Here is a 26,135-nt window from a genome sequence, read left to right as displayed (position 1 = left end):
TTTTAAATTTTCTTGCACATGACATATTCCTCACTTAATGTCCTAAATCATAAAGGGAAGCAAAAAGTCTTGTTATGATGATGAAAGTGATGACCTTAATGCTTTAAATATTTGGTTCTTTCAAGTCTTTGTGAGTGACTTTAGTTATTGTGTTCCCTTCACTAGATTTAATATCAGAGGAACAACAATAGGTGATAGAATAATGAGGTAATTCAGTCCGTTCCTTTATTATGTTATTTCTTCTTTATGATGGATATGCCAGGTACTCGTTTTCCACAGCTAACAACCTTTCCTATTAACAGTTAATATTTCTTTTGCGTTTACTGAACTGTAAGTGCTGAGCATTGTAAAGCAGGTTGCTTTTCATAAACCATAGTTGCATGTACTGCATGAGAATAGAGTGAAGAGAGATTTACTGTGTGCAGACGTTAACTGACGTCCAGGTGTGTCACGGGACAAAGTGACTGTAATCTGAAACGAGGTACTTTAAATATAGGTTACTTGCTTTGAGTATTTTGTTGAAGAATGCAACGTACTTTTTTTTTTAAACTTGATTGGGATAATAATTGCAACTTTTTGTTATTCAAATATATTCCCTGTTCTTGAGATCAGTAACTAAAAATGTGCTTGAGTTTAATTCTGTGCATAAATGTAAAATTCTGAGTTTTTGAAAGAAAGCTATTTCCTTATAAATAACTTAATTTCAGACTGTCACACATCAAGATAATATTATTTAACCTCAAACAATTCTATAATTTCAAGTCTGACAGTGGGTACATTTTGGAGTAGGACTTTAAAGTGAACATCAGTCCCATCGATCATCTACCAAAAACTTGGTTTATTGACAAAAATCCACCTTCTACTTAATTATAGTAGCATATATTTGTTATTTACCATTACATTCTAAAACTAAGTGGAACATAAAACATAATATATAACAACAATCAGAAATGTGAAATTGGCAGAGGTCTCTATGAGAAATACAGAAATAATGAAATAAACCAAGAAATATTATTGATGGGTAAAACTCCTTCTCGTGTGAAACTCTTAAACTTGTTTTTGTGCTGGTGTTTCTAAGGCTGTTTTAACACTAAGATATATTTCGAGTAACTTTTGGTAAATCAGTCTGTTACTAGTTATCATTTTCTAATTAAATGATGGTAAAATGGAATATTTTTTAAAGCTTTTTGATTTTCTGATTCATACTTTTTATCCCAAATACTCAGAGTTGGTTTCTGCTTTTTTAAGTGAAGATAGCAAGTAAAATGTGCTATGTTGCTTAAAATGAGTTTAAGAAAAGCTGAAACATTAAAATGGAAATTACTGTGAACTAATAAACAGTGGTAAAACGGGAACTATTACAGTTACCTCCCCATGAGTAAAGGAGATTAGGCTCATTCTCTGTCTCAATTATTTTTTACTTATATAGAGATTGTCTGGGAAAATTCTGAATTATAAGGCAGTTTTTTTCTGGCACCTTTCTTCATGTATGATGTCCTTGATGTCATTCCACAGCTTGTCTTGTCTTTGGTCATTAGAGTTCCATGGGTCAAGTCTGTTTGTGAGATGATCTCTAAATTCAGGTGGGATATACTCAAGGTCATACTCAGGCTATCGTGGACTTGTGCTAAATTTCTTCAGCTTCAACTTGAATTTGCATGTGAGCCGTTGATAGTTTGTTCCACCGTTGACCCGTGGCCTTGTTCTGACTGATGATATTGAACTTTTCCATCATCTTTTTCCATATAGGTAGTTGACTTGATTCCTGTGTATCCCATCTTGCGAGGTCCATGTGTATCGTCACCGTTTATGTTGGTGAAAAATGGTATTTGCAATGAAGAGGTCATTGGTCTTGCAAAATTCTCTCACGCGATCTCTGGCATCATTTCTATCACCAAGGCCATATTTCCCAACCACCAGTCCTTCTTCTTTATTTCCAACTTTCGCGGTCCAATCACCAGTAATTATCAGTGCTTCCTGATTGCATGTTTGATCAGTTTCAGACTGTGCAGTTTGGTAAAAGTCCTCCATTTCTTGACCTTTGGCTTTAGTGGTTAGTGCATAAATTTGAATAATAGCAGTATTAACTGGTCTTCCTTGTAAACATGTGGATATTATCCTATCACTGACAGCATTGTACTTCAGGATAGATCTTGAAATGTTCTTTTTGACGATAAATGTAACGCCATTCCTCTTCAAGTTGTTGTTCCCGGCATAGTAGACCATATGAGTGTCTGATTCAAAATGACCAACACCAGTCCATTTCAGCTCACTAGTGCCTAAGATATTGATGTTTATGTGTTCCATTTCATTTTTGATGGTTTCCAGTTTTCCTAGATTTGTACTTTGTACATTCCAGGTTCCGATTATTAATGGATGTTTGCAGCTGTTTCTTGTCATTTTCAGTTGTGCCACATCAGCAAATGAAGGTCCTGAAAGCTTGACTCCATCCACGTCATTAAGGTCGACTGTACTTTGAGGAGGCAGCTCTTTCCCAGTCTTATGAGTGCTTTCCAACCTGAGGGGCTCATCTTCCAGTAGTGTATCAGACACTATATCCACTGCTATTATAATGACATGTGCAAAAACCTGGAGATAGAAAACTAAAAGAGAAGAACACATTCAGCATTTCTCAAGCTGAAGAAAATTGAAGAAATTCAAGCCTCAAGTTGCAATATTGAAGGATTCTACTGGGAAAATATTAAATGACGCAGGAAGTATCAAAAGAAAATGGAAGGAATATACAGAGTTCTTATACCAAAACAAATTGGTTGACATTCAGCCATTTCGGGAGGTAGCATATGATCAGGAACCAGTGGTACTGAAGGAAGAATTCCAAGCTGTACCGAAGACATTGGCGAAAAACAAGACTTCAGGAATTGACAGAATACCAACTGAGATGTTTCAGCAAATGGATCCAGTGCTGGAAGTACTCACTTGTCTATGCCAAGAAATTTGGAAGACAGCTACCTGGCCAGCCAACTGGAAGAGATCCATATTTTTGCCTATTCCCAAGAAAGATGATTCAACTGAATGTGGAAATTATTGAACAATATCATTAATATCACGTGGAAGTAAAATTTTGCTGAAGATTATTCAAAAGTGACTACAGCAGCATATTGACAGAGATATGCCAGAAATTCAGCCTAGATTCAGAAGAGGATGTTGTACAAGGGATATATCTTTGCTGATGTCAGGTGGATCCTGGCCGAAAGCAGAGAATACCAGAAAGACGTTTACTTGTGTTTTACTGACTATGCAAAGGCTGTGTGGACCATAACAAATTATGGATAACATTGCAAAGAATGGAAATTTCAGAACACTTAAGTGTGCTCATGAGGAGCCCATACATAGATCAAGAGGCAGTGGTTCAAACAGAACAAGGAGATCCAGCGCGGTTTCAAGTCAGGAAAGGTGTGCGTCAGAGTTGTATCCTTTCACCATACCTATTCAGTCTGTATGCTGAGCAAATAATCTGAGAAGCTGGACTATATGAAGAATAACAGGGCATCAGGATTGGAGGAAGACTCATTAACAACCTGCATTATGCAGATGACACAACCTTGCTTGCTGAAAGTGAAGAGGACTTGAAGCACTTACTGATGAAGGTCAAGGACCACAGCCTTCAATATGGACTGCACCTCAACATAAAGAAAACAAAAATCCTCACAACTGGACCAGTGAGCAACATCGTGATAAACAGAGAAAAGATTGCAGCTGTCAAGGATTTAATTTTACTTGGATCCACAATCAATACCCACAGAAGCAGCAGCCAGGAAATCAAAAGACACATTAAATTGGGCAAATCTGCTGCAAAAGACCTCTTTAAAGTATTTAAAAGCAAAGATGTCACCTTGAGGACTAAGGTGCACCTGACCCAACCCTGGTGTTTTCAGTAGCCTCATATGCATGTGAAAGCTGCATAATGAATAAGGAAGACCAAAGAAGAACTGATGCCTTTGAATTGTGGTGTTGGCGAAGAGTATTGAATATACCATGGACTGCCAAAAGAACGAATAAATCTGTCTTGGAAAAAGAATGACCAGAATGCTCTTTGGTAGAATGGATACCGAGACTATGTCTCACATACTTTGGACATGTTAGCAGGAGGGACCAGTCCCTGGAGAAGGACATCATGCTTGGTAAAATAGAGGGTCAGTGGAAAAGAGGAAGACCCTCAATGAGATGGATTGACACAGTGGCTGGAACAGTGGGCTTAAGCATAACAGCGATCATGACGATGGTGCAGGACCCAGGCAGCGTTTCGTTCTGGTGTACATAGGGTCACTATGAGTCGGAGCCCAGTCAACGGCACCTAACAATAACAACGCACATTTATTCTGCTTCCCATTTTGGCAGTTGGGGATGCGCCAGGAGTGTAAACTTGTATTTAAGATAAAATTAGAAAAATAAAATTATTGCAGTTTATTGTCTCTGTTACTCATGGAGCAGGTTCACTGTCTTGCAGTGATTTGTCGGTGTGTTTTACTATAATGTGCTCAGATTCTGAATGATGGTGCCATATTATGTTTTTCTTTGAATAGTTAACTAAAATGCTAGTCGCCGCTCCTCTTCACTCTACTGCTGTTACCTCATCAGTTCTCACCTGGTCTATTGAAATGGCCCTCCTGCCCCCTCCAGTCTTTCTCTGTCATGCATCACATCTGTTTTCAGTGGCTCTCTGCTGCCTGTGATAATGAAAACCCCAAGCTGCTTTGCCTGATACGTTGGGCAGTCCGTGGCTGGCTGCTGCCAGGAATTGTTCATACTTTGCACCAGCCATGTGTGGAGCGTCCCTGAACACATGCTGCTGTATGCCTCCGTATCTTTACTCACCCTGTGCCCTTTAACTGAGACGATCTCTGTCGTCCTCCGTCACCATCACCATCATTTTAGCCACCTCATTTTGTAACATTCAGCTTAAGCTTCTGCTTTAAGAAACTTTTCCTGGCACTCACGTTCCATACTGCCAAGTATACTGAACATTTCTTCTGTGTGCCCTTATGTACATCTACAGTGCCACCTGTAAGACTTCATGTATGTGTTTTCTTACATTAGAATGTAAGCGTCTTTAAGGCAGGCCAGCATAATACAGACATGCATACATAAATGAAAGTTGGCAAATAAAACACCATTTTAATCTAAAACTCTAGTTAACTAAATTTTTGTTCATATTTCCCTGGATGACCTGGCATGTTACTTTCTTCCTCTGCTTCCTAAAACAAGTAAATGAAAGACCTATGAGTGACTCCCCACAAGCTTCCACACATTCGATGATTCCCTAGAAGGACTCCTAGGACTCAGGCACCTCATTTGTAATCATGGCTCTGGTTTATTACGGCAAAGAAAAAGACACATGAGCTGGGAGTCTGGAGGAATCCAGGTACAAGATTCCAGCATTCTTCCTCCCAGGAGAGGCTGTACAAAACATGCTCCTTCTTCCAGCATAAAGTACAGTAGCACTTGCGCAGTGTTTCTATCTGGGGAAGCCTGCGTAAGACTCAAATTCAAGGGTTTTTATTGGGGGCTGGTCATATAACCATCCCCTGCTAGTGCGACCAGCCACAAGTACCAAAATTCCGACCCAGAAGGAAAGCAGTTGTTCATCATAAACCACATTATTTGTGCAAACAGTCTAGGCAAGCTGGTACAGCAGTGTCCAGTGTTCTAGGTGTCTGTCACAGATTGAATTATGTCCCCCCCAAAAATTTGTGTATCAACTGGGTTAGGCCATGTGTGGTTGTCCTCCATTTTGTGATTGTAATTTTATGTTGAGAGGATTTGGGTGGGATTGTAACACCCCCCCTTACTCAGGTCACCTTTCTGATACAGGGTAAAGGGAGTTTCCCTGGGGTATGGCCTGCACCACCATTTATCTCTCAGGAGTTAAAAGGAAAGGGAAGCAGGCAGAGAGTCAGAGACCTCATACCACTAAGAACGCAGCGCCAGTAACAGAGCGCATCCTTTGGACCTGAGGTCCCTGCGCCCGAGAAGCTTCTCGACCGTGGGAAGATTGAGGACAAGGACCTTCTTCCAGAGTCGACAGAGAGAGAAACCTTCCCCTGGAGGTGACCCCTTAAATTTGGACTTCTAGCATACTTTACTGTAAAATAAGGAAATAAATTTCCCTTTGTTAAAGCCATCCACTTGTGGTATTTCTGTTATAGCAGCCTTAGATATCTAAGACAGTGGCCAAACAATGTAGGGAACGAAACAATGTAGGGAACGTTCTAAAAACCAAGTTCCTAGACCAACCAAGGGCCAGCCCTGCAGGCAGGACCTTCTAAAGGTAGCACCATCAGGTCAGCTAGCTGTTGCCTTTGCTTACTAATACGTTGTAAAAAGAATCCAATTTCTTCACCTGCCTTTCCTCTACACCAGAAAGGAGCAGAAACAAAAAGATACTCTCTGGCAACCTAGTTGACTCTCTTATTTCAGATAATTGTAAAGATGTGTTGAAATGACAGAAATTCCATTATATAAACCTTTGTTGTTAATAAAGCTAGATGACAAACTAAAAGTGGCTTTTACTATAAACGAATGCTTTAAAGTACTTTAAAATTGTTTTTTTTTTTTTTTTTTTAACAGTTAATGTATCTTTTCTAAACTTACTCTTAGATCCATCTGGACAGCAAACACCTTTTTACTTTGATAATGTATTGGTAAATTTTAGCTTAACCCTGTCTGAATTATCATATATTCTAATTTAACCGACAATTGCCATGGAGTCTGTTCTGATTGATGGCAACCCCATGTGTGTCAGAGTAGAACTGTGCTCCACAGGGTTTTCAGTGGCTGACTTTTTGGAAGTAGACTGCCAGACCTTTCTTCCAAGGCACCTCTGGGTGGACTCAAGAACTTACAGCCTTTCAGTTAGCAGTTAAGTGCATTAACCATTTGCACACCCAGTGACTCCTAATTCTAAATTAGGAAGTTCAAATTAGGTTTTCTTTTCTAAAAACCATTAAGTCAATATAAGAAGAATGGGTATGTGTGGTGTAAGTTTTAATTGAAGAACAGTGGTATTCAAAGTTACAATGAGGTATTTCCAGTGAGATGTACATAAATAGAATTTATTCTTTGATTCTGTTATATTTCTCTTATTTATGGCTAAGGATGTCTCTTGGTTGGAGATATACCCGTAATAATTTTGGCTCTTGTACCAGAGTTTTATGGCTGTTATGAAAGTAGACAGAAATGTAGTAATTATTGCAGAAGCTCTCCTGCTGAAGGAGAGGAGTGCTGAGAATGGCTTCTCTATGTGCATAAGAACCTAATTCTTAGTCTTTGAACTGAAAAAAAATCAAGTTCAAGGTTTATAGAATAAATGCAAGCTGAATCTATTTTAGTATGGAAGGATTTAATTATGAAATCAGGCAGATGGAAGTCACTGTTCCCGATAGTGTTCTGATACTCTACAACACGGTCACAAAGTTTGGGAAACCCTATATTATGTATACCTCTTTTTGAGAATCACAGTACACATTAGCATAATAAATAATAAGACTTCTGAGAAGACTTGCAGTGAAAAACCTGTTTAGCTTTAATTCACCATTTCCCACATCCAGTTTTGAACACAAAACCTACTTTGTGGAACACCTACGAAAATCCCACATTTTGGGAAGTGCTCTCCCCGGTCGTTCTAATTCGCATTCTAGACTGTATCAAGTTCATTAGGTACCTAGACTAGGAGGAGACTCTTGACTTGCTTGTAGTGTTTTGCCTCTGCATAGTAAAGAATTTTCTTTCTACAAGTTAATCCAAAAGTAACCTGCTATAGTTTTAGTCATGTCCTCATGTTCTATCCTTAGTGCAGTATTTGTATATTAACCTCGTTTGGTTACCTGAATTACCTCTTAAGTCACTTTATTCCAGGATTAATAAATCAGGACTCTTCTAATCACTGATCAAGACATTTCTTTTCTACCCCAAAAATTTGTTCTCCTGCAGGCTGTTTTAATAGTAGTTGTAATACCAACTCTGGTGTTGTTGTCAGTTGTCGTCAAGTCGATTCCGATTCATGGCAGCTTAAACTGTGCCATTCTCGATGTACGTAATGGTGTTTTATAAAAGAGTTTACCAGTGTTGAAAACAGTAGGCAAAGTGATTCATATTTTTCCTTTTTTTAGTTTATTGGTTTTCTGCTTATGTTTAAGCCTAGTTCTTTAACTACTAAATGTGCTGCTTTAGTATTTTTTTACAGTAGGATTTTACAGACTATTTGTGATTGATATAACTTTGTAGTTTAAGCTTGGAGTCATCTTAAGAAATTTTGGTCACCATTTGGAAACAGAACTTTTTTGAATATTCAGTATTAAAAAATAAAATGTAAAGACATCAGAGAAGAGGCAAGGAACAAAAATGTAAAGTCAAGAATCTAGATTTTATTTTCTTAGGTCAGCTGTACATAGATATATTCTGAGATGTTTTTGTTGTTACTGTGAAATTCCTAGATGAGTCAATTTTGTAGTTGTTATTTTAGTCATTCAGTAAACCTAGTATGTGCCAGACACTCTGGTGGATGCTGGTGATACAAACATAATGAAAACACAGCCCTGCCCTCCAGGAGCTTCCAATTGAGTGGGATACACGACACAGTGATTACAGTGGAGAGCTTTGTGTAGGCTATTAAAAAAAATCTTTGCCATTGAGTCAATTCCAACTCATAGTGACCACGTAGGATCCATAGAACTGCCTCATAGGGTTTTCAAGGTTGTAACCTTTACAGAAGCAGACTGCCACATCTTCTCCTGCGGAACCACTGGTGGGTTTGAACTGCTGACCTTTTGGTTAGCAGTCAAGCGTTTTTAGCACTTTGCCACCAGGGTTCCCTTTGAATAAGTCAAAAAATTCTCCTGATGTAATCTGAAGAAAGAGAGAATTCTATTTTTATAATTCTCGATTTGTGACACACTATCACTGATTTCTGCTCTCCTCCTTTTCTTTATTCATTTATTTGTTGTTAGGTGCCGTTGAGTCGGTTCCAACTTGTCGCAACCCTATGCACAACACTGCCCGGTCCTGCACCATCCTCACAATTATTGCTTGAGCCCATTGTTGCAGCCAGTGTGTCAGTTTATCTCTTTGAGGGTCTTCCTCTTTTTCGCTGACCCTCTACTTTACCAAACATGCTGTCCTTCAGGGACTGATCCCTCCTGACAACATGTCCAAAAGCATGTGAAATGCAGTCTTGCCATCCATGCTTCCAGGGAGCATTCTGGTTGTACTTCTTCCAAGACGGATTTGTTCATTCTTTCAGCAGTCCATGGTGTATTGAATATCCTTCACCGACACCATTCAAAGGCATCACTTCTTCAGGTTTCCTTATTCGTTGTCCAGCTTTTGCATGCATATGAGGTGATTGAAAACACCATGGCTTGAGTCAGGCACACCTTAGTCTTTAAGGTGACATCTTTGCTTTTCAACACTTTAAAGAGGTCTTCTGCAGATTTGCCCAATAGAATGCGTCTTTTGATTTCTTGACTGCTGCTTCCATGGGTATTGATTGTGGATCCAAGTAAAATGAAATCCTTGACAAACTCAATCTTTTCCCCGTTTTTTTTTTTTTTAGTAATTTTTATTGTGCTTTAAGTGAAAATTTACAAATCAAGTCAGTCTCTCACACAAAAACCCATATAAACCTTGCTACACACTCCCAATTACTCTCCCCCAATGAGACAGCCCGCTTTCTCCCTCCACTCCCTCTTTTCATGTCCATTTGGCCACCTTCTAACCCCCTCCACCCTCTCATCTCCCCTCCAGGCAGGAGATGCCAACATAGTCTCAAGTGTCCACCTGATCCAAGAGGCTCACTCCTCACCAGCATCCCTCTCCAACCCATTGTCCAGTCCAATCGATGTCTCAAGAGTTGGCTTCTGGAGTGGTTCCTGTCCTGGGCCTACAGAAGGTCTGGGGGCCATGACCACCAGGGTCCCTCTAGTCTCAGTCAGACCATTAAGTCTGGTCTTACGAGAATTTGGGGTCTGCATCCTACTGCTCTCCTGCTCCCTCAGGGGTTCTCTGTTGTGTTCTCTGTCAGGGCAGTCATCCGTTGTAGCAAGGCAGCATCTAGTTCTCCTGGTCTCAGGATGATGTAGTCGCTGGTTCATGTGGCCCTGTCTGTCTCTTGGGCTCGTAATCACCTTATGTCCTTGGTGTTCTTCATTCTCCTTTGGTTCAGGTGGGTTGAGACCAATTGACGCATCTTAGATGGCTGCTTGCTAGCGTTTAAGACCCCGGAAGCCACTCTTCAAAGTGGGATGCAGAATGTTTTCTTAATAGCTTTTATTATGCCAATTGACGTAGATGTCCCCTGAAACCATGGTCCCTAGACTCCTGTCCCTGCTACACTGGCCTTTGAAGCATTCAGTTTATTCATAAAACTGCTTTTGGTTCAGTCCAATTGTGCTAACCTCCCGTGTATTGCGTGCTGTTTTTCCCTTCACCTAAAGTAGTTCTTACCTACTATCGAATTAGTGAATGCCCCTCTCCCACCCTTCCTCCCTCGCCCCTCGCGTAACCACAAAAGAATGGTTTCTTCTCAGTTTAAACTATTTCTTGAGTTCTTATAATAGTGGTCTTATACAATATTTGTCCTTCTGCAACTGACTAATTTCTCTCAGCATAATGCCTTCTAGGTTCCTCCACGTTATGAAATGTGTCACAGATTCCTCACTGTTCTTTATCGATGCATAGTATTCCATTGTGTGAATATACCGTAATTTATTTATCCATTCATCCGTTGATGGGCACCTTGGTTGCTGCCATCTTTTTGCTATATTGTAAACAGTGCTGCAATAAACATGTGCATATGTCTGTTCGTGTAAAGGCTCTTATTTCTCTAGGATATATTCCAAGGAGTGGGATTGCTGGATCCTATGGTAGTTCAATTTCTGGCTTTTTCAGGAAGCGCCAAATCGATTTCCAAAGTGATCGTACCATTTTACATTCCCACCAGCAGTGTATAAGTGTTCCAATCTCTCCACATCCTCTCCAACATTTATTATTTTGTGTTTTTTGGATTAATGCCAGCCTTGTCGGAGTGAGATGGAATCTCATTGTAGTTTTGATCTGCATTTCTCTAATGGCTAATAATCGTGGACATTTCCTCATATATCTGTTAGCTACCTGAATGTCTTCTTTAGTGAAGTGTCTATTCATATCTTTTGCCCATTTTTTACTAGGGTCATTTGTCTTATTGCAGTTGAGTTTTTGCAGTATCATGTAGATTTTGGAGATCAGGCGCTGATCAGAAATGCCATAGCTAAAAACTTTTTCCCAGTCTGTAGGTGTCTTTTTACTCTTTTGGTGAAGTCTTTGGATGAGCATAGGTGTTTAATTTTTAGGAGCTCCCAGTTATCTAGTTTTTCTTCTACATTCTTTATAACGTTTTGTATACTATTTATGCCATGTATTAGGGCTCCTAACGTTGTCCCTATTTTTTCTTCCATGATCTTTATCGTTTTAGATTTTATATTTAGGTCTTTGAACCATTTTGAGCTTGTTTTTGTGCATGGAGTGAGGTATGGGTCTTGTTTCATTTTTTTACAGATGGATATCCAGTTATGCCAGCACCATTTGTTAAAAAGGCTGTCTTTTCCCGATTTAACTGTTTTGGGGCCTTTGTCAAGTATCAACTGCTTATGTGTGGATGGATTTATGTTTGGATTCTCAATTCTGTTCCATTGGTCTATGTATCTGTTGTTGTACCAGTACCAGGCTGTTTTGACTACTGTGGCGGTATAATAGGTTCTAAAATCAGGTAAAGTAAGGCCTCCCACTTTGTTCTTCTTTTTCAGTAATGCCTTATTTATCCAGAGCCTCTTTCCCTTCCATATGAAATTGGTGATTTGTTTCACCATCTCATTAAAGAATGTCCTTGGGATTTGGGTCGGAATTGCATTAAATGTATAGACTGCTTTTGGTAGAATAGACATTTTTATAATGTTAAGTCTCCCTGTCCATGAGCAAGGTATGTTCTTCCACTTATGTAAGTCTCTTTTGGTTTCTTGCAGAAGTGTACTGTAGTTTTCTTTGTATAAGTCTTTTAGATCTCTGGTAAGATTTATTCCTAAGTATTTTATCTTCTTGGGGACTACTGTAAATGGCATTGATTTGGTGATTTCCTCTTTGATGTTCTCTTTGTTGGTGCAGAGGAATCCAACTGATTTTTGTATGTTTATCTTGTATCCCGATACTCTGCTGAACTCTTCTCTTAGTTTCAGTAGTTTTCTGGAGGATTCCTTAGGGTTTTCTGTGTATAAGATCATGGCATCTGTAAATAGAGATACTTTTACTTCTTCCTTGCCAACCTGGATGCCCTTTATTTCTTCATCTAGCCTAATTGCTCTGGCTAGGACTTCCAGCACAATGTTGAATAAGAGTGGTGATAAAGGGCATCCTTGTCTGGTTCCTGATCTCAATGGGAATGTTTTCAGGCTCTCTCCATTTAGGGTGATGTTGGCTGTTGGTGTTGTATAAATGCCCTTTATTATATTGAGAAATTTTCCTTCTATTCCCATTTTGCTGAGAGTTTTTATCATGAATGAGTGTCGAACTTTGTTAAATGCCTTTTCTGCATCAATTGATAAAATCATGTGATTCTTGTATTTTGTTTTCTTTATTTGCTGGATTACATTAATTGTTTTTCTAATGTTGAACCATCCCTGCATACCTAGTAGGAATCCCACTTGGTCATGGTGAATTATTTTTTTGATATGTGTTGAATTCTATTGGGTAGAATTTTGTTTAGGATTTTTGCATCTACATTCATGAGGGATATAGGTCTATAATTTTCTTTTCTTGTGGTGTCTTTACCTGGTTTTGGTATCAGGGATGTGGTAGCTTCATAGAATGAGTCTGGGAGTATTGGGTCCTTTTCTGTGTTCTGAAATACCTTTAGTAGTAGTGGCGTTAACTCTTCTCTGAAAGTTTGGTAGAACTCTGCAGTGAAGCCATCTGGACCAGGGCTTTTTTTTTGTTGGGAATTTTTTTGATTACCTTTCAAATCTCTTCTTTTGTTATGGGTCTATTTAGTTCTACCTCTGTTTGTGTTAGTTTAGGTAGGTAGTGTGTTTCTAGGAATTCATCCATTTCTTCTAGGTTTTCAAATTTGTTTGAGTATAGTTTTTCATAGTAATCTGATATGATTCTTTTAATTTCAGTTGGGTCTGTTGTAATATCACCCATCTCATTTCTTATTCGGGTTATTTGCTTCCTCTCCTGTTTTTCTTTTGTCGGTTTGGCTAGTGGTTTATCAATTTTGTTGAGTTTTTCAAAAAACCAGCTTTTGGTCTTCTTAATTCTGTCAATTGTTTTTCTGTTTTCTATTTCATTTAGTTCAGCTCTAATTTTTCTTATTTGTTTTCTTCTGTTGCCTGTGGGTTTCGTTCGTTGCTCTCTTTCTATTTGTTCAAGTTGTAGGGATAATTCTTTGATTTTGGCCCTTTCTTCTTTTGGATATGTGCATTTATTGATATAACTTGGCCTCTGACCTGTGTCCTTTGCTGTGTCCCAAAGGTTCTGATAGGAAGTGTTTTCATTCTCATTGGATTCTCTGAATTTCTTTATTCCATCCTTAATGTCTTCTATAATCCAGTCTTTTTTGAGCAGGGTATTGTGCAGTTTCTAAGTGTTTGATTTCTTTTCCCTGCTTTTCCTGTTACTGATTTCCACTTTTATGGCCTTATGGTCAGAGAAGATGCTTTGTAATATTTCAGTATTTTGGATTCTGCTAAGGCTTGCTTTATGACCAAATATGTGGTCTATTCTAGAGAATGTTCCATGTGTACTAGAAAAGCAAGTATAGTTGGTTGCTGTTGCGGGGGAGTATTCTGTATATTGTCAAGTCGGTTGATTGTGGCATTTAGATCTTCCCGTGTCTTTATTGAGCTTCTTTTTGGATGTCCTGTCCCTCACCGAAAGTGGTGTGTTGAAGTGTCGTAGTATTATTATGGAGCTGTCTATCTCAGTTTTCAATGCTGATAGAGTTTGTTTTCTGTATCTTGAAGCCCTGTCATTGGGTGCATAAATATTTAATATGATTATATCTTCTTGGTGTATTGTCCCTTTAATCATTAGTGTCCTTCCTTACCCTTTCTGATGGATTTAACTTTGAAGTCTATTTTGTCAGAAATTAATATTGCCACTCCTGCTCTTTTTTGATTGTTGTTTGCTTGATATATATTTTTTTCATCCTTTGAGTTTTTGTTTGTTTGTGTCTCTAAGTCTAAGGTTTGTCTCTTGTAGGCAGCATATAGATGGATCTTGTTTTTTAATCCATTCTGCCACTTTTTGTCTCTTTATTGGTGCATTTAGTCCATTGACATTCAGGGTAATTATGGATAGGTATAAGTTTAGTGCTATCATTTTGATGTCTTTTTTTGTGTGTTGACAGCTTCTTTTTCCCACTTGATTTTATGTGCTGAGTAGATTTTCTTTATATATTGTCCTTTCCTCATATTTGTTGTTGTTGATTTTGTTTCTGCTGAGTCTGTATTTTTCCCTTGTATTTTATTTTGATGAGTAGGATAGTTTGTCTCCTTTGTGGTTACCTTATTATTTACCCCTACATTTTTTTTCCTTCTAAATTTAAAACTAACTTTTATTTCTTTTTTTAGCCATATCTTCCTCTCCATATGGAAGGTTATGATTACATTTCTTAATTCCTCTTTATTATTTTAATGTTGTCCTCTTTTGTATAATAACATCGCCGTTACCCTGTATTGGGCTCTTTTTTTTTTTTTTAAATCTTGCTTTGTTTTTTTGGATTTCCCTGTCTGGGTTGACTTCTGGTTGCTCTGCCCAGTGTTCTACTCTTGGATTGATATCTGATATTATGGATTTTCTAACCAAAGAACTCCGTTTAGTATTTCTTGTAATTTTGGTTTGGTTTTTATGAATTCCCTCAACTTGTATTTATCTGGAAATGTCTTAATTTCACTTTCATATTTCAGAGACAGTTTTGACAGATATATGATTCTTGGCAGGCAATTTTTTTCCTTCAGTTTTTAAATACGTCATCCCATTGCCTTCTTGCCTGCATGGTCTCTGCTGAGTAGTCTGAGCTTATTCTTATTGGCTCTCCTTTGTAGGTGACTTTTCGTTTATCCCTAGCTGCTCTTATAATTCTCTCTTTATCTTTGATTTTGGCAAGTTTGATTATAATACGCCTTGGTGACTTTCTTTTAAGATCTACCTTATGTGGAGTTCGATGAGCATCTTGGATAGATATCTTCTCATCTTTCACAATATCAGGGAAGTTTTCTGCCAAGAAATCTTCAACAATTCTCTCTGTTATTTTCTGTTATCCTTCCCTGTTCTGGTACTCCATTCACTCATAGGTTATTTCTCTTGATAGAGTCCCACATGATTCTTAAGGTTTCTTCATTTTTTTTAATTCTTTTATCTGATTTTTCCTCAAATATATTAGTGCCAAGTGATTTATCTTCGAGTTCAGAAATTCTGGCTTCTACTTGCTCAGCTCTGCTCTTCTGACTTTCTATTGAGTTATCTAATTCTGTAATTTTATTGTTAATCTTCTGAATTTCTGATTGCTGTCTGTCTATGGATTTTTCCAGCTTATTAAACTTTTCATCATGCTCCTGAATAATCTTTCTAATTTCTTCAATTGCTTTATCTGTGTGTTCCTTGGCTTGTCCTGCATATTGCCTCATTTCCTTCCTGATGTCTTCAAGGGTTCTGTATATTAAACTTTTGTATTCTTCATCTGGTAATTCCAGGAATGCACTTTCATCTAGAAGATCCCTGGATTCTTTGTTTTGAGAGCCTGTTGAGGTGATCATGGTCTGTTCCTTTATGTGACTTGATATTGACTGTTGTCTCCAAGCCATCTGTAAGTTATTGTATTAGTTTATGCTTGCTTACTGTGTCATAGCTACTTGCTTTGTTTTGTTTTGGTATACCCCTATGGGTTGCTTGAGTGAGCTACCTTGATTATTTTCGCCTTTGGAGCACTGGTGTCCTGTCCCCAGCTGGCTGGAGCTGTTATCAGGTATATCAGTCTGAGAGTCCATTCAATTTTCTTGTATGAATTCAGCTCAGGTTTCCAGGTAGCTGATATCAAGTGTGTGGTACAGGCTCTGTCCTATAGTCTTAGAGGGGCAGGGGTGATTGGCATTTATACCAGTATCTGATTGCAGCAGGGGGTCACACTCTGAACAAGGCAGGGGGCTGAGAACCAAGCCCCAAGCGTCTCTGAGGAAAATGCGTCTCTGTTCCGTAGAGCGGTGGATTCTGCAGATGGACCATGGGTACCCGAAGTTTTTGGTTGTAAGGACTGGGAGGTACCAGTTTTTTTTCGACTCTTGTCGCGGGTGGCTGGGTGAGCTGAGTGGAGCTACCAGTCCTTTGGTCCCTGATGTGGGTAGGTGAGGACCTTGTTTAATAGGCAAAGCAATGTCAAACGTCAAACACCCACCTTTCCACCGCACAGCTGAAATGGTTGGAGTTTGCCAACAAGGGCCTATTCTCCCGAAATAGGCCCACACAGGTCCATGCAGAAGGGAAAGGTGCTGAGGGTGAGGGTCCACGGATGGTTTATGCTGGAACAGGACGCGCTTCTGTCCTGAGTTCCCCCGGTTAATGGAGCTACCAAATTATCTTTACCCCCCAACTGAAAATTTTTTCCTTCCCCAAGGCCGGGAGGATGGCTCTAGGTGCTCACCAGGGTCTATCTCAGGCCCAGGGATTCCACCGCTGAAGCTGGCTTGGGGGTGGGGAGGGTGCGGTAAAATATACGCAGGTACTTAGTTTTTGTGGAGAGCGCCATTCTCCTCAGGTTCTGGAGGTGTGAGTAGGCTGTGTGGCTGGCTGCTTCTCCCTGAGGAAACTGCGACCGAACGCTAGGACCAGCCCGCTGCTGCCGTCGCTGCTCCGGGAATGGTGCCTGAGGGCTCCCCGCGATTCAGGTCCAGTAACTCCTCTCCACTTCTGAATGACCTTTTCCTCCCCTGCTCCTCAGTTCGTTGTCTAAGCTTGCCTTTGATGCACAGGTCTCCTAGCTTGTCACAAATATACCCTTTTCACTTGTTTTTTCAGGTCTTTGTTGTAAAGAGGGCTCGATGGAAGCGTTTGTGTCTTCCGCCGTCTTGGCTCCGCCTCCTCTCTTTTCCCCGTTTTATATGATCTTGCTTATTGGTCCAGTTGTGAGGATTTTTGTTTTCTTTATGTTGAGGTGTAATCCATACTGAAGGCTGTGGTCTTTGATCATCATCAGTAAGTGCTTCAAGTTCTCTTCATTTTCAGCAAGCAAGGTTGTGCCACCTGCATAACGCAGGTTGCTAATGAGTCTTCCTCGAATCCTGATGCCCCGTTCTTCTACATATAGTCCAGCTTCTCAGATTATTTGCTCAGCGTATAGATTGAATAGGTATTGTAAAAGGGTACAACCTTGATGCACACCTTTCCTAACTTTAAACCATGCAATGTCCCCTTGTTCTGTTTGGATGACTGCCTCTTGATCTATGTACAGGTTCCTTATGAGCACAATTAAGTGTTCTGAAATTCCAGTTTTCCACAATGTTATCCATAATTTGTCAACAATCCGCACAGTGGAATGCCTTAGCTTAGTCAGTAAAACACAGGTAAACATCCTTCTGGTATCCTCTGCTTTCAGCCAGGATCCATCTGACATCAGCAGTGATATCCCTGGTTCTACGTCCTCTTCTGAATCCAGCCTGAATTTCTGGCAGTTCTCTGTCAATATGCTTCTGCAGCCGCTTTTAAATGATCTTCAGCAAAATTTTGCTAGCGTGTGGTATTAATGATATTGTTTGATAATTTCCGCATTTGGTTGGATCATCTTTCTTGGCAATAGGCATATATGTGAATCTCTCATCCCTGAACCCAGCACTATAGAACTTAGAGAACGATGAAATTTTATGAAAAAGAACACCTGTTTGTTATAAAAGTGCGAGTATATATTTGTTTAAAAAGTCGTTATTAACATTTTGGGCTATATCCTTCTGGACTCTTCTTAGGCATATATAACCCAAACCCAGTGCCGTCGAGTCGATTCCAACTCATAGCTACCCTATAGGACAGAGTAGAACTCCCCAGCATATATATATATATTTTTTTAAGGGAGTATTTTTTAAGCTGTGTTTTAGAATCAGCTGGTATGATGCTGACGTTTTCCATGTCATTGCAGTGAATCTTCTTTATCCTTTTTAATGGTGCCATATGTGTTCCACTTACCATAATTTATTTTACCTGTTTTCTCTATGAGAACATTTAGATCACTTCCAGTCTTTCTTAATTACAGTACTGTAGTAATCATACTTACACCTGTATTTGCATACTTGTTTAAGTTTTTGTACAGTATACTATACATTTTCTAAAAGTAAATTGTTGAGTCAAAGTTTATACACGTTTTACATTTCAATAGATATTTAATTTCTCTAATATATTGCTGGTGGGAGTGTAAATTGGTACCACCATGTTGGAAAACTATTTGGCAGTATATACTAAAGATGAACATATACACATACGTCTAGCACTTCCTGTCCTAGATACACACCCAACGGGAGTATATCCATATGCAGCACTATTTTAGTAATAGAAAGCTGTCGCACCAGCAGTAGAAAGGGTAAAATGTCTATACAAAGTAATGCTCTACAGCGAAGAGTCTGAGTCAACTGGAGCCAACGTGCACCCACATAATGTTGAGCTAAAGAAAAAAAAAAAAAGCTAGACACAAAAGGCTATATATTGTATTGCTTCATTTATTAACGTTCAAAAACAGGCAAAATGAATCCATGGTGTTAGAATTCAGAATCGACGTTATGCTTAAGGGGGAGTAAGATAGGAATGGGGCCCGAGGAGGCTTCTGGATTTCTGATTCTGCTGTTTCTCAAAACTGGTTCTGGTCACATGGAGCGTTCCATTTGTGAAAACTCAGCTGTATGTGTATCCCACTTTAATGGAAAGTTTATAATGAAAGAGTACTAATTTATTTTTTATATAAAGAACCACTTTCAAACTCCTACCAATAGCGCCGGTTTTCCTGAACTCTTGCTACTGTGATCAACAAAAAGTCTTTGTCAAGCTGATAGATGTAAAAAGACTTCAATTTGTTATTTTATTTTTATTAATGAGACTGAGCACCTTTTTGTATATTTACTAACTCCATTTCTTCTGTAATGTCTCTGCTCATGTCCTTTTACTATTTTCCTGTTACAATGTTTGTTTTTGTTACTGATTTGTAGACTTTTTATATATAATGGATTTTTGGTCTATTATGCATCAAAATATAAAGTCTTAAATAACAAATTCAAATTATCAAGATTATTAAGTAATATCATATATTAGGGAGTCTTGGTGGCATAGTGGTTGAGAGCTTGGCTGCCAACCCAGAGATCAGCAGTTTGAATCCATCACCAGCTCCTCAAAATCCTTATGGGGCAGTTTTACTCTGCCTACCTTTGGAAGCCCTGTTGGCGTAATGGTTAAGAGATACTGCTGCTTACCAAAAGGCCGGCAGTTCAAATTGACCAGGTGCTCCTTGGAAACTCTGTGGCGCAGTTCTACTTTGTCCTGTAGGGTCGTCTATGAGTCAGAAGCGACTCGATGGCAGTGGGTTTGGTTTTTGGGTTATAGGGTTGCCATAAGTCGAAATCGACTTGATGGCAACGGGGTTTTATCATGTGTTAGAATTTTCTCCTAATAGTGAAATCAGTCTTAAGGAGAGGCTGTTCTTCAGTCCCCAACTCTGTCACCCACTCAGTTCTACGAAGGGTAAAATCTGCCATCATCTGTACTCCAGTATGGAGTAGGTATGTCAAAGGTGTTACTTCAAAGTCCTTATTTTATTGCTTACATGTTAATATTCTCTTTATCTTGACTGGGACCCTGGTGGCATAGTGGTTACGCTTTTGGCTGCTAACCAAAAGGTTGGCAGTTCAAATCTACCAGGCCCTCCTTGGAAACCCTGTGGGGCAGTTCCACCCTGTCCTGTAGGGTCGCTGTGAGTCGGAATCGACTCGACGGCAACAGGTTTGGTTGTTTTGTTTTGACTAGTCCGTTCTTTGCTTGGAACATCTTTAAATAATGTTTTAAATAGAATCTAAAACCATAATTCATTCATTGGTATTATCTGTTACCCTTAGTTTCTTTTGGTTTCTCTTTATGCCTTTACTTTTCCTAGTATGGAGAGGATGAAAACAAATTAGAATCATATTTGTTTTCTTTATAGTAAATTGCACATTAATTTTATATCTACATTGTGTTTTTATAAAACAGCCCTTTAAAAAAGTGTGCCGCATGCTATTTCCTTTATTTTCTCAACCTGTACCAAATTTCTAAGTGATCTCTTAACTAAAACATTTTATTTTAGTAACTCAACTAGTCTGGTATAGTCTCACTGTTGTGTCTGCCTTTTTATGCATTTGGTTGAGGGTGCCTTATTAAAATAATGTATGTAAAGTATCTTCTAGACTTACTCATTGTCATTCTGTACTGGCCTGTGAATTTATTTATTTTTGTTTTTATTTTAATATGTAATTCATAGACGCTCTGCTGTTGCTCGTATTCAGGAGTTCTTCAGGCGAAGAAAAGAAAGGAAAGAAATGGAAGAACTGGATACTTTGAACATTAGAAGGCCACTAGTAAAGATGGTTTATAAGGGTCATCGCAACTCCAGGACAATGGTACAAAATGCTCATGATGTTATTTAGGATAAACTGTAATTTCATAATATGTGTTTTTTTCATAATGATTATCTTCCTATATTGCCAGCATGATTTCACTATAACATTATTGCACTTTCATAGTTATCTCTTTACCTGAACATGGTTCTTTTAGTCCTGCAGTATACCATGAGAGACCGTTATTTTTTATAAGAAAATTCTACCTTATTGAGGAAATATATGGAGTTTTTTTTTTTTTTAATTTTAGCTTTTACAAGTCACTATTGTTTCTTTTTTAGTGCCTCACGCTTGTTTTCTACCTGAGAAGTTCCTATAGATTTTTTAGCTTATATTAGCTCCCTTTGTTAGTTTTGGAGAGAGGGATTTAGATTTATGAAAATCAGGTTTATTGTAACATATAGCCAGGTTTCTTGTAACATATAGCCAGGTTTCTTGTAGCATAACACTTTTGATAAGTGAAGACTTGCTTTATTCCCTTTCTTTCTCCAGATTTTAATTTCCTCATCTGTGAGATAAGAAGAATGGACCAGATCTCTAAAATAATCTCTCCTACCTTTTACAATCCACAAGTCTGTACACCCAATGCAATGTTAATTATTTACTGAGAGAACCTTGCTAGGTGTCTAATGTAACTGTTAACCCTGAACCTTTCATTTCTAGAGAGTGGTGTTCTCTTCATGTACTCACTGAGTCATTAAGAGGCATCTGCAGAATCTGTTTTCTTCAGGGCCTATGTAAGAAGTTACTTTGGGATAGAGAAATACAAGTTTTCTCATAGATATCACTGGCAGTAATAACGTAATTGTATTTTTTAAAAGGATGCTCATTATTAATAAATGCAACTGATTAACCTTTCTTGCATTTTGCTGGTTAACAATTTGGATGAAAATACTTAGAGGACAGGATGAAAATATAAAAAAGGAAGAAGATAAATATAACAGTAGCTCCATGTAACAAAAAAACTGGCTCCTCTTTTTTGGGTGAGCACCAAAAGGGGCCAAGGAGCTGCTGCAGTAAAGTGGTTGAAGAAACCCTGATCTGAAGTACAGAGGTTTTCATGGTTCGTTCAGGTGCATCCATTTAAAAAACATCATCATAACCATTTCATCACCTCCCATTCCTTTTGTCTCATTGCTTCGTAAAAGAAAATGTTTATATCTAATGGCTAATAAAAAAATCAGTGCTTTGTAAAGCTAAAATGGGACAACTTTTGGCAAGTTCAGCAATAGGTATGTAAGTTTCCATTAAACTGTCCAAAACCTGTGAAGTCTGTTTATTAATTAATAAATAGTTATTAATTAATTACCGACTGTGTGCCAGGAACTGTTTCAAGCACTGGAAATACAGCATTGAGGAAATCCTGATCTGAAGTACAAAAGTTTTTCATGGTTTATTCATGGTTCAGCGTTGAACAAAGAGAAGTCCCTGTCCCCGAGGAGCTCTTTTCATTACTTGCTGCCATGGTACCTCTGCTAATAAATCTGCATCATGATTTTAAGATACTAGAAGGCAAAGACTACTCAATTTTTTATTGTATTATTCTCTAAGCTAGTTTATTTTTTCTTAACTTGAGAATAGTGTAAATCTTCATTTTAACAACTTGGATTTGAATTCTCTTACAATTTGTTTTAGATAAAAGAAGCCAATTTCTGGGGTGCTAACTTCGTAATGAGCGGTTCCGACTGCGGCCATATCTTCATCTGGGATCGGCACACCGCTGAGCACCTGATGCTCCTGGAGGCTGATAATCACGTGGTCAACTGCCTGCAGCCGCATCCCTTTGACCCAAGTAAGATGACTTCTTATAGGCAAGGGGTAGACATTATTAGCGTGATTTATCAATTCAAGTTTTTTTCTAGTAAGACTAATCCAAATTATCCTGCCAGGCAGCCACTAGAGTCAGCTGTAGCCCTGCTTGGACTTACAACAAACAAAATACCTGTTACCTCTTTGTTGATAGGCAGTATAAGGAAATAGGTCAAAGAGTGTATTCTCTTAATCTTTCTTCTAAGTTTTATCAGTTTTGAGAGGCTTGGCATGACTGAACTCTTCACTGCTTAGTCCAAATCGAACCTCCAGACCTTTTCAGTCTTCACGTCTAAATTAATTTGCCAGAGGAAAAGCATTTGCCTGCTCTTGCCGTTATTTGAGATTGCTCACGTATCGCATAAAATAGCAGTGAATAAGAAAGAAAGAAACTTCAGTGATTGAAAGATGGTCTTAAAATTACATCCTAAGGTAACTTTGGAAACCCTGGCGGCGTAGTGGTTAAGTGCTACGGCTGCTAACCAAGAGGTCAGCAGCTCGAATCCGCCAGGTGCTCCTAGGAAACTCTATGGGGACAGTTCTACTCTGTCCTGTAGGGTCAGTAATGAGTCAGAATCGACTCCACCGCAGTGGGTTTGGTTTAGTTTTTGGTAAGATAACTTTTAGAAAATCTTCATAATAATATTCTCAATTAACAGCCAAATGTATCAGTACGATTTCTATTCTAGTTTAGTTTTGCTGTATAGACACTGTATGGTGATAGATATATATGCATGTGTATATATAAATAAATAGAGAAACATACCATGTTTCTAAGATTTTTATTAATATGCGAATTTTATTTCTAGTTTTAGCCTCATCTGGCATAGATTATGACATAAAGATCTGGTCACCGCTGGAAGAGTCGAGGATTTTTAACCGAAAACTTGCTGATGAAGTAAGATCTTTATTACATGTATTTTAGACCATTTTTGATTTGTTCCTAAAATGCTTTCCTAAGAAGAATCAAAGCAGCTTATTATTAGTTGCGGCATAAAACAAGTTACTGCAGTTAAATAGGTCAGATTTTAAGAAAAAGAGAACTTAAAATAAAAAACATACCTATAATACTGGAGGGATAATATCAAAATAGTACCTTGCTAATTATAACATTGATTATTAGTAATACCTATATTGGATGTATTATAGCTTAAGAAAAATAGGTTTTGACCATTTGTGGTTATTGCAGTAACAAATCATATTACAAATGTGTCCTTAAGAAAATAAAAATATAGCTTTACTGTGTAAGCTTCTTGGATCAAGTAGACACATGAGACTACATGGGCAGCTCCTGTCTGGGGAAGAGATGAGAGGGCAGAGGGGGGTCAGAAGCTCGCCAAAAATAGAGAGTGGAGGGGAGGGACTGTGCCGCCTCATTAGAGGGAGAGCAACTAGACATATATAGCCAGGTGTATATAAGTTTTTGTATGAGAGACTGACTTGCTTTGTAAACTCTCACTTAAAGCACAATAAAAATTTAAGATATATATATATATATATATATATATATATATAGCTTTACTATAGCCATGCTTTGTAATCAATCGCCATTTTTAATTGTTTTGTATTTTGAGTTTTTCTTAAAAAGGAATGGGACTTTCTCACTTTTGGAAGCAATAGGTGGCAGAATTGGAGAATCTTTTCCTTTATTGCTATCCTCTAAGATTTCCTTAGCCTCTTGCTAAAGCAGTAGTTTTCAAACTGAATTCTGCGAAGCTCTTGGTTTCTTGCGGGATTGGGAGAGACCAAGTAGCTGACAGGAAGGCTGGACTCTGGACCTGTCCTCCCCGACTTCAACCAGAATTTTTATATAATGGGTTTTCATATAAGATCTCTTATGAAAATCAGGGTTGGTTGCTAAAAATATTAGTAAGTTGGAAAACCACTACTCTAGAGCAAGGTTAAAAAAAAAAAGAAAACCGAACCCATTGCCATGGAGCTAATTCCAACTCACAGTGACCCTGTAGAACAGAATAGAGCTGTCCCATAGGGTTTCCAAGGAGCAGCTGGTGGATTTGCACTGCCCACCTATTGATTGGCAGCCAGGTTCTTAACTCCTGAGCCACCAGGGCCCCAGGGCAAGGCTGGCAGTCCGCAGTTCCTATATATACTTTTGCTCACTGAATAGATGTTTATAAAACACTTGCTAAATTAAATGTCAGGCACAGTGCTGGGGATAAAGAGGGGAAGCTCAGCCCTCATAGTCTAGTGGTAAAGACAGGCCTGTAAACAAACTACAGAACACAGAGTGCTCAATGACAGTCAGAGGCATATGCAAAGTGTTTTGGGAGCAAAAAGAAACAACTGTGCTTATAAATAGGTTAGATGGGATGGGATTCACAGAAGAAATAAGAATAGGACTAAAGTTTGAAGTAGTATTTCACCAGGTAGACAAGGAGCAAAAAAATCATCCAAGACAGAAGGATCAGTTTCTGCCAAGTTATTATAAGGTAAATGAACAGTTACTGTGGTTAGAACCCTAGGGTACATGTAGGAAAGTTAGCTAAATTGGACTAGAAAGGTAGGTTGGGACCAAATTGTAAGGGGCCCTGTAGGATACCCTAATGAGTTGGGAATTTATTATAATTATCATTGAGGAACTGCTGACAGGTTTTAAGTCAGAATAAAATGATCACATTAGTATCCTCCCCCCGGCCTTTTTTTCCCTCTGATACTCTTTCTTCCCTTTTATTTCCTTTGCCATGCTCTTTGCTCTTGCTCTTTTTTTTTTTGCTTTGTCCATGTTTATACAGTAGCTCCCCAGGTGGTCGTGGATATTCATTTAGTCTTATTCTTGGTTCTTAAGACTCAGTTCTTTGCTAACTCTTGTCCAAAAGTATTTTTCAGGAATACTTTGCCTTAGTCAGGATAATATCCTCTCGAGGGACCCAGGTGACCAGGGATAATTATTTAACGTAGAGTGTCACTAAAAATATTAGTCTGCTGTAGAGAAAAGTACTGAGCAGGCACAAAGTAGACTGTTCTGGGAGACAAATGACAAGTAAAAAGCTAAATTGAATTCTTGAATATTTTAAGTAGCCTCAAAGTTCAACCTTTGTCTTTCTGCTACAATTGAAAGAATAGTATTCTCTGAACTTACTCTCTCAAATCCAAGTTAAACTAATTATTTGGTATCTGATAGCCTTAAGGCTGGAGCCCTGGTGGCACAGTGGTTAAAAGCTCAGCTTCTAACCAAAAGGTCAGCAGTTTAAATCCACCAGCCGCTCCTTGGAAACCCTATGGGGCAGTTCTGCTTTGTCTTGTAAGGTCGCTATGAGTCAGAATTGACTCGATGGCAACAGGTAGCCTTAAGGCAGAAACATAGATATCATACATACACATACTGAAGTAACTTCTCCTGGAACCATGTTCCAAATGTTCAAGAAAAAGATACAGTTACATGTGATCTTTGACATGGTCCTTTAACTTGCCTCAAAGGTTATAACTCGAAATGAACTCATGCTGGAAGAGACTAGAAACACCATTACAGTTCCAGCCTCTTTCATGTTGAGGATGTTGGCTTCACTGAATCACATCCGAGCTGGTAAGAACTTTCAGTGTACTATCAACATCATTATTATATTTGAAAAATGTGTCATTAAGATCTGCTTAAACAGGATTTATATAATTTCCTTAACATCATATAATAACGGCAGTTAAATC

General features: G+C 38.5%; 1 protein-coding gene across 5 annotated transcripts in view; it reads left to right on the top strand.

Annotated features, from left to right (window-relative positions):
* DCAF6 (DDB1 and CUL4 associated factor 6) overlaps window positions 1-26,135 on the top strand; it is a 163,529-nt gene that overhangs the window by 130,089 nt on the left and 7,305 nt on the right. For all 5 annotated transcript variants that reach the window (XM_023554274.2, XM_010594985.3, XM_010594986.3 and 2 more), the window contains 4 exons: window positions 20,528-20,666; window positions 22,299-22,455; window positions 23,282-23,370; window positions 25,911-26,016. In XM_023554274.2, coding sequence (XP_023410042.1) covers window positions 20,528-20,666; window positions 22,299-22,455; window positions 23,282-23,370; window positions 25,911-26,016 — 491 coding nt within the window. The remainder of the gene's footprint in view (window positions 1-20,527; window positions 20,667-22,298; window positions 22,456-23,281; window positions 23,371-25,910; window positions 26,017-26,135) is intronic.

The sequence above is a fragment of the Loxodonta africana genome, chromosome 3 (assembly GCF_030014295.1).
Source record: "Loxodonta africana isolate mLoxAfr1 chromosome 3, mLoxAfr1.hap2, whole genome shotgun sequence".
Lineage (NCBI taxonomy): Eukaryota > Metazoa > Chordata > Mammalia > Proboscidea > Elephantidae > Loxodonta > Loxodonta africana.
This window is presented reverse-complemented; position numbering and strand designations above follow the sequence as displayed.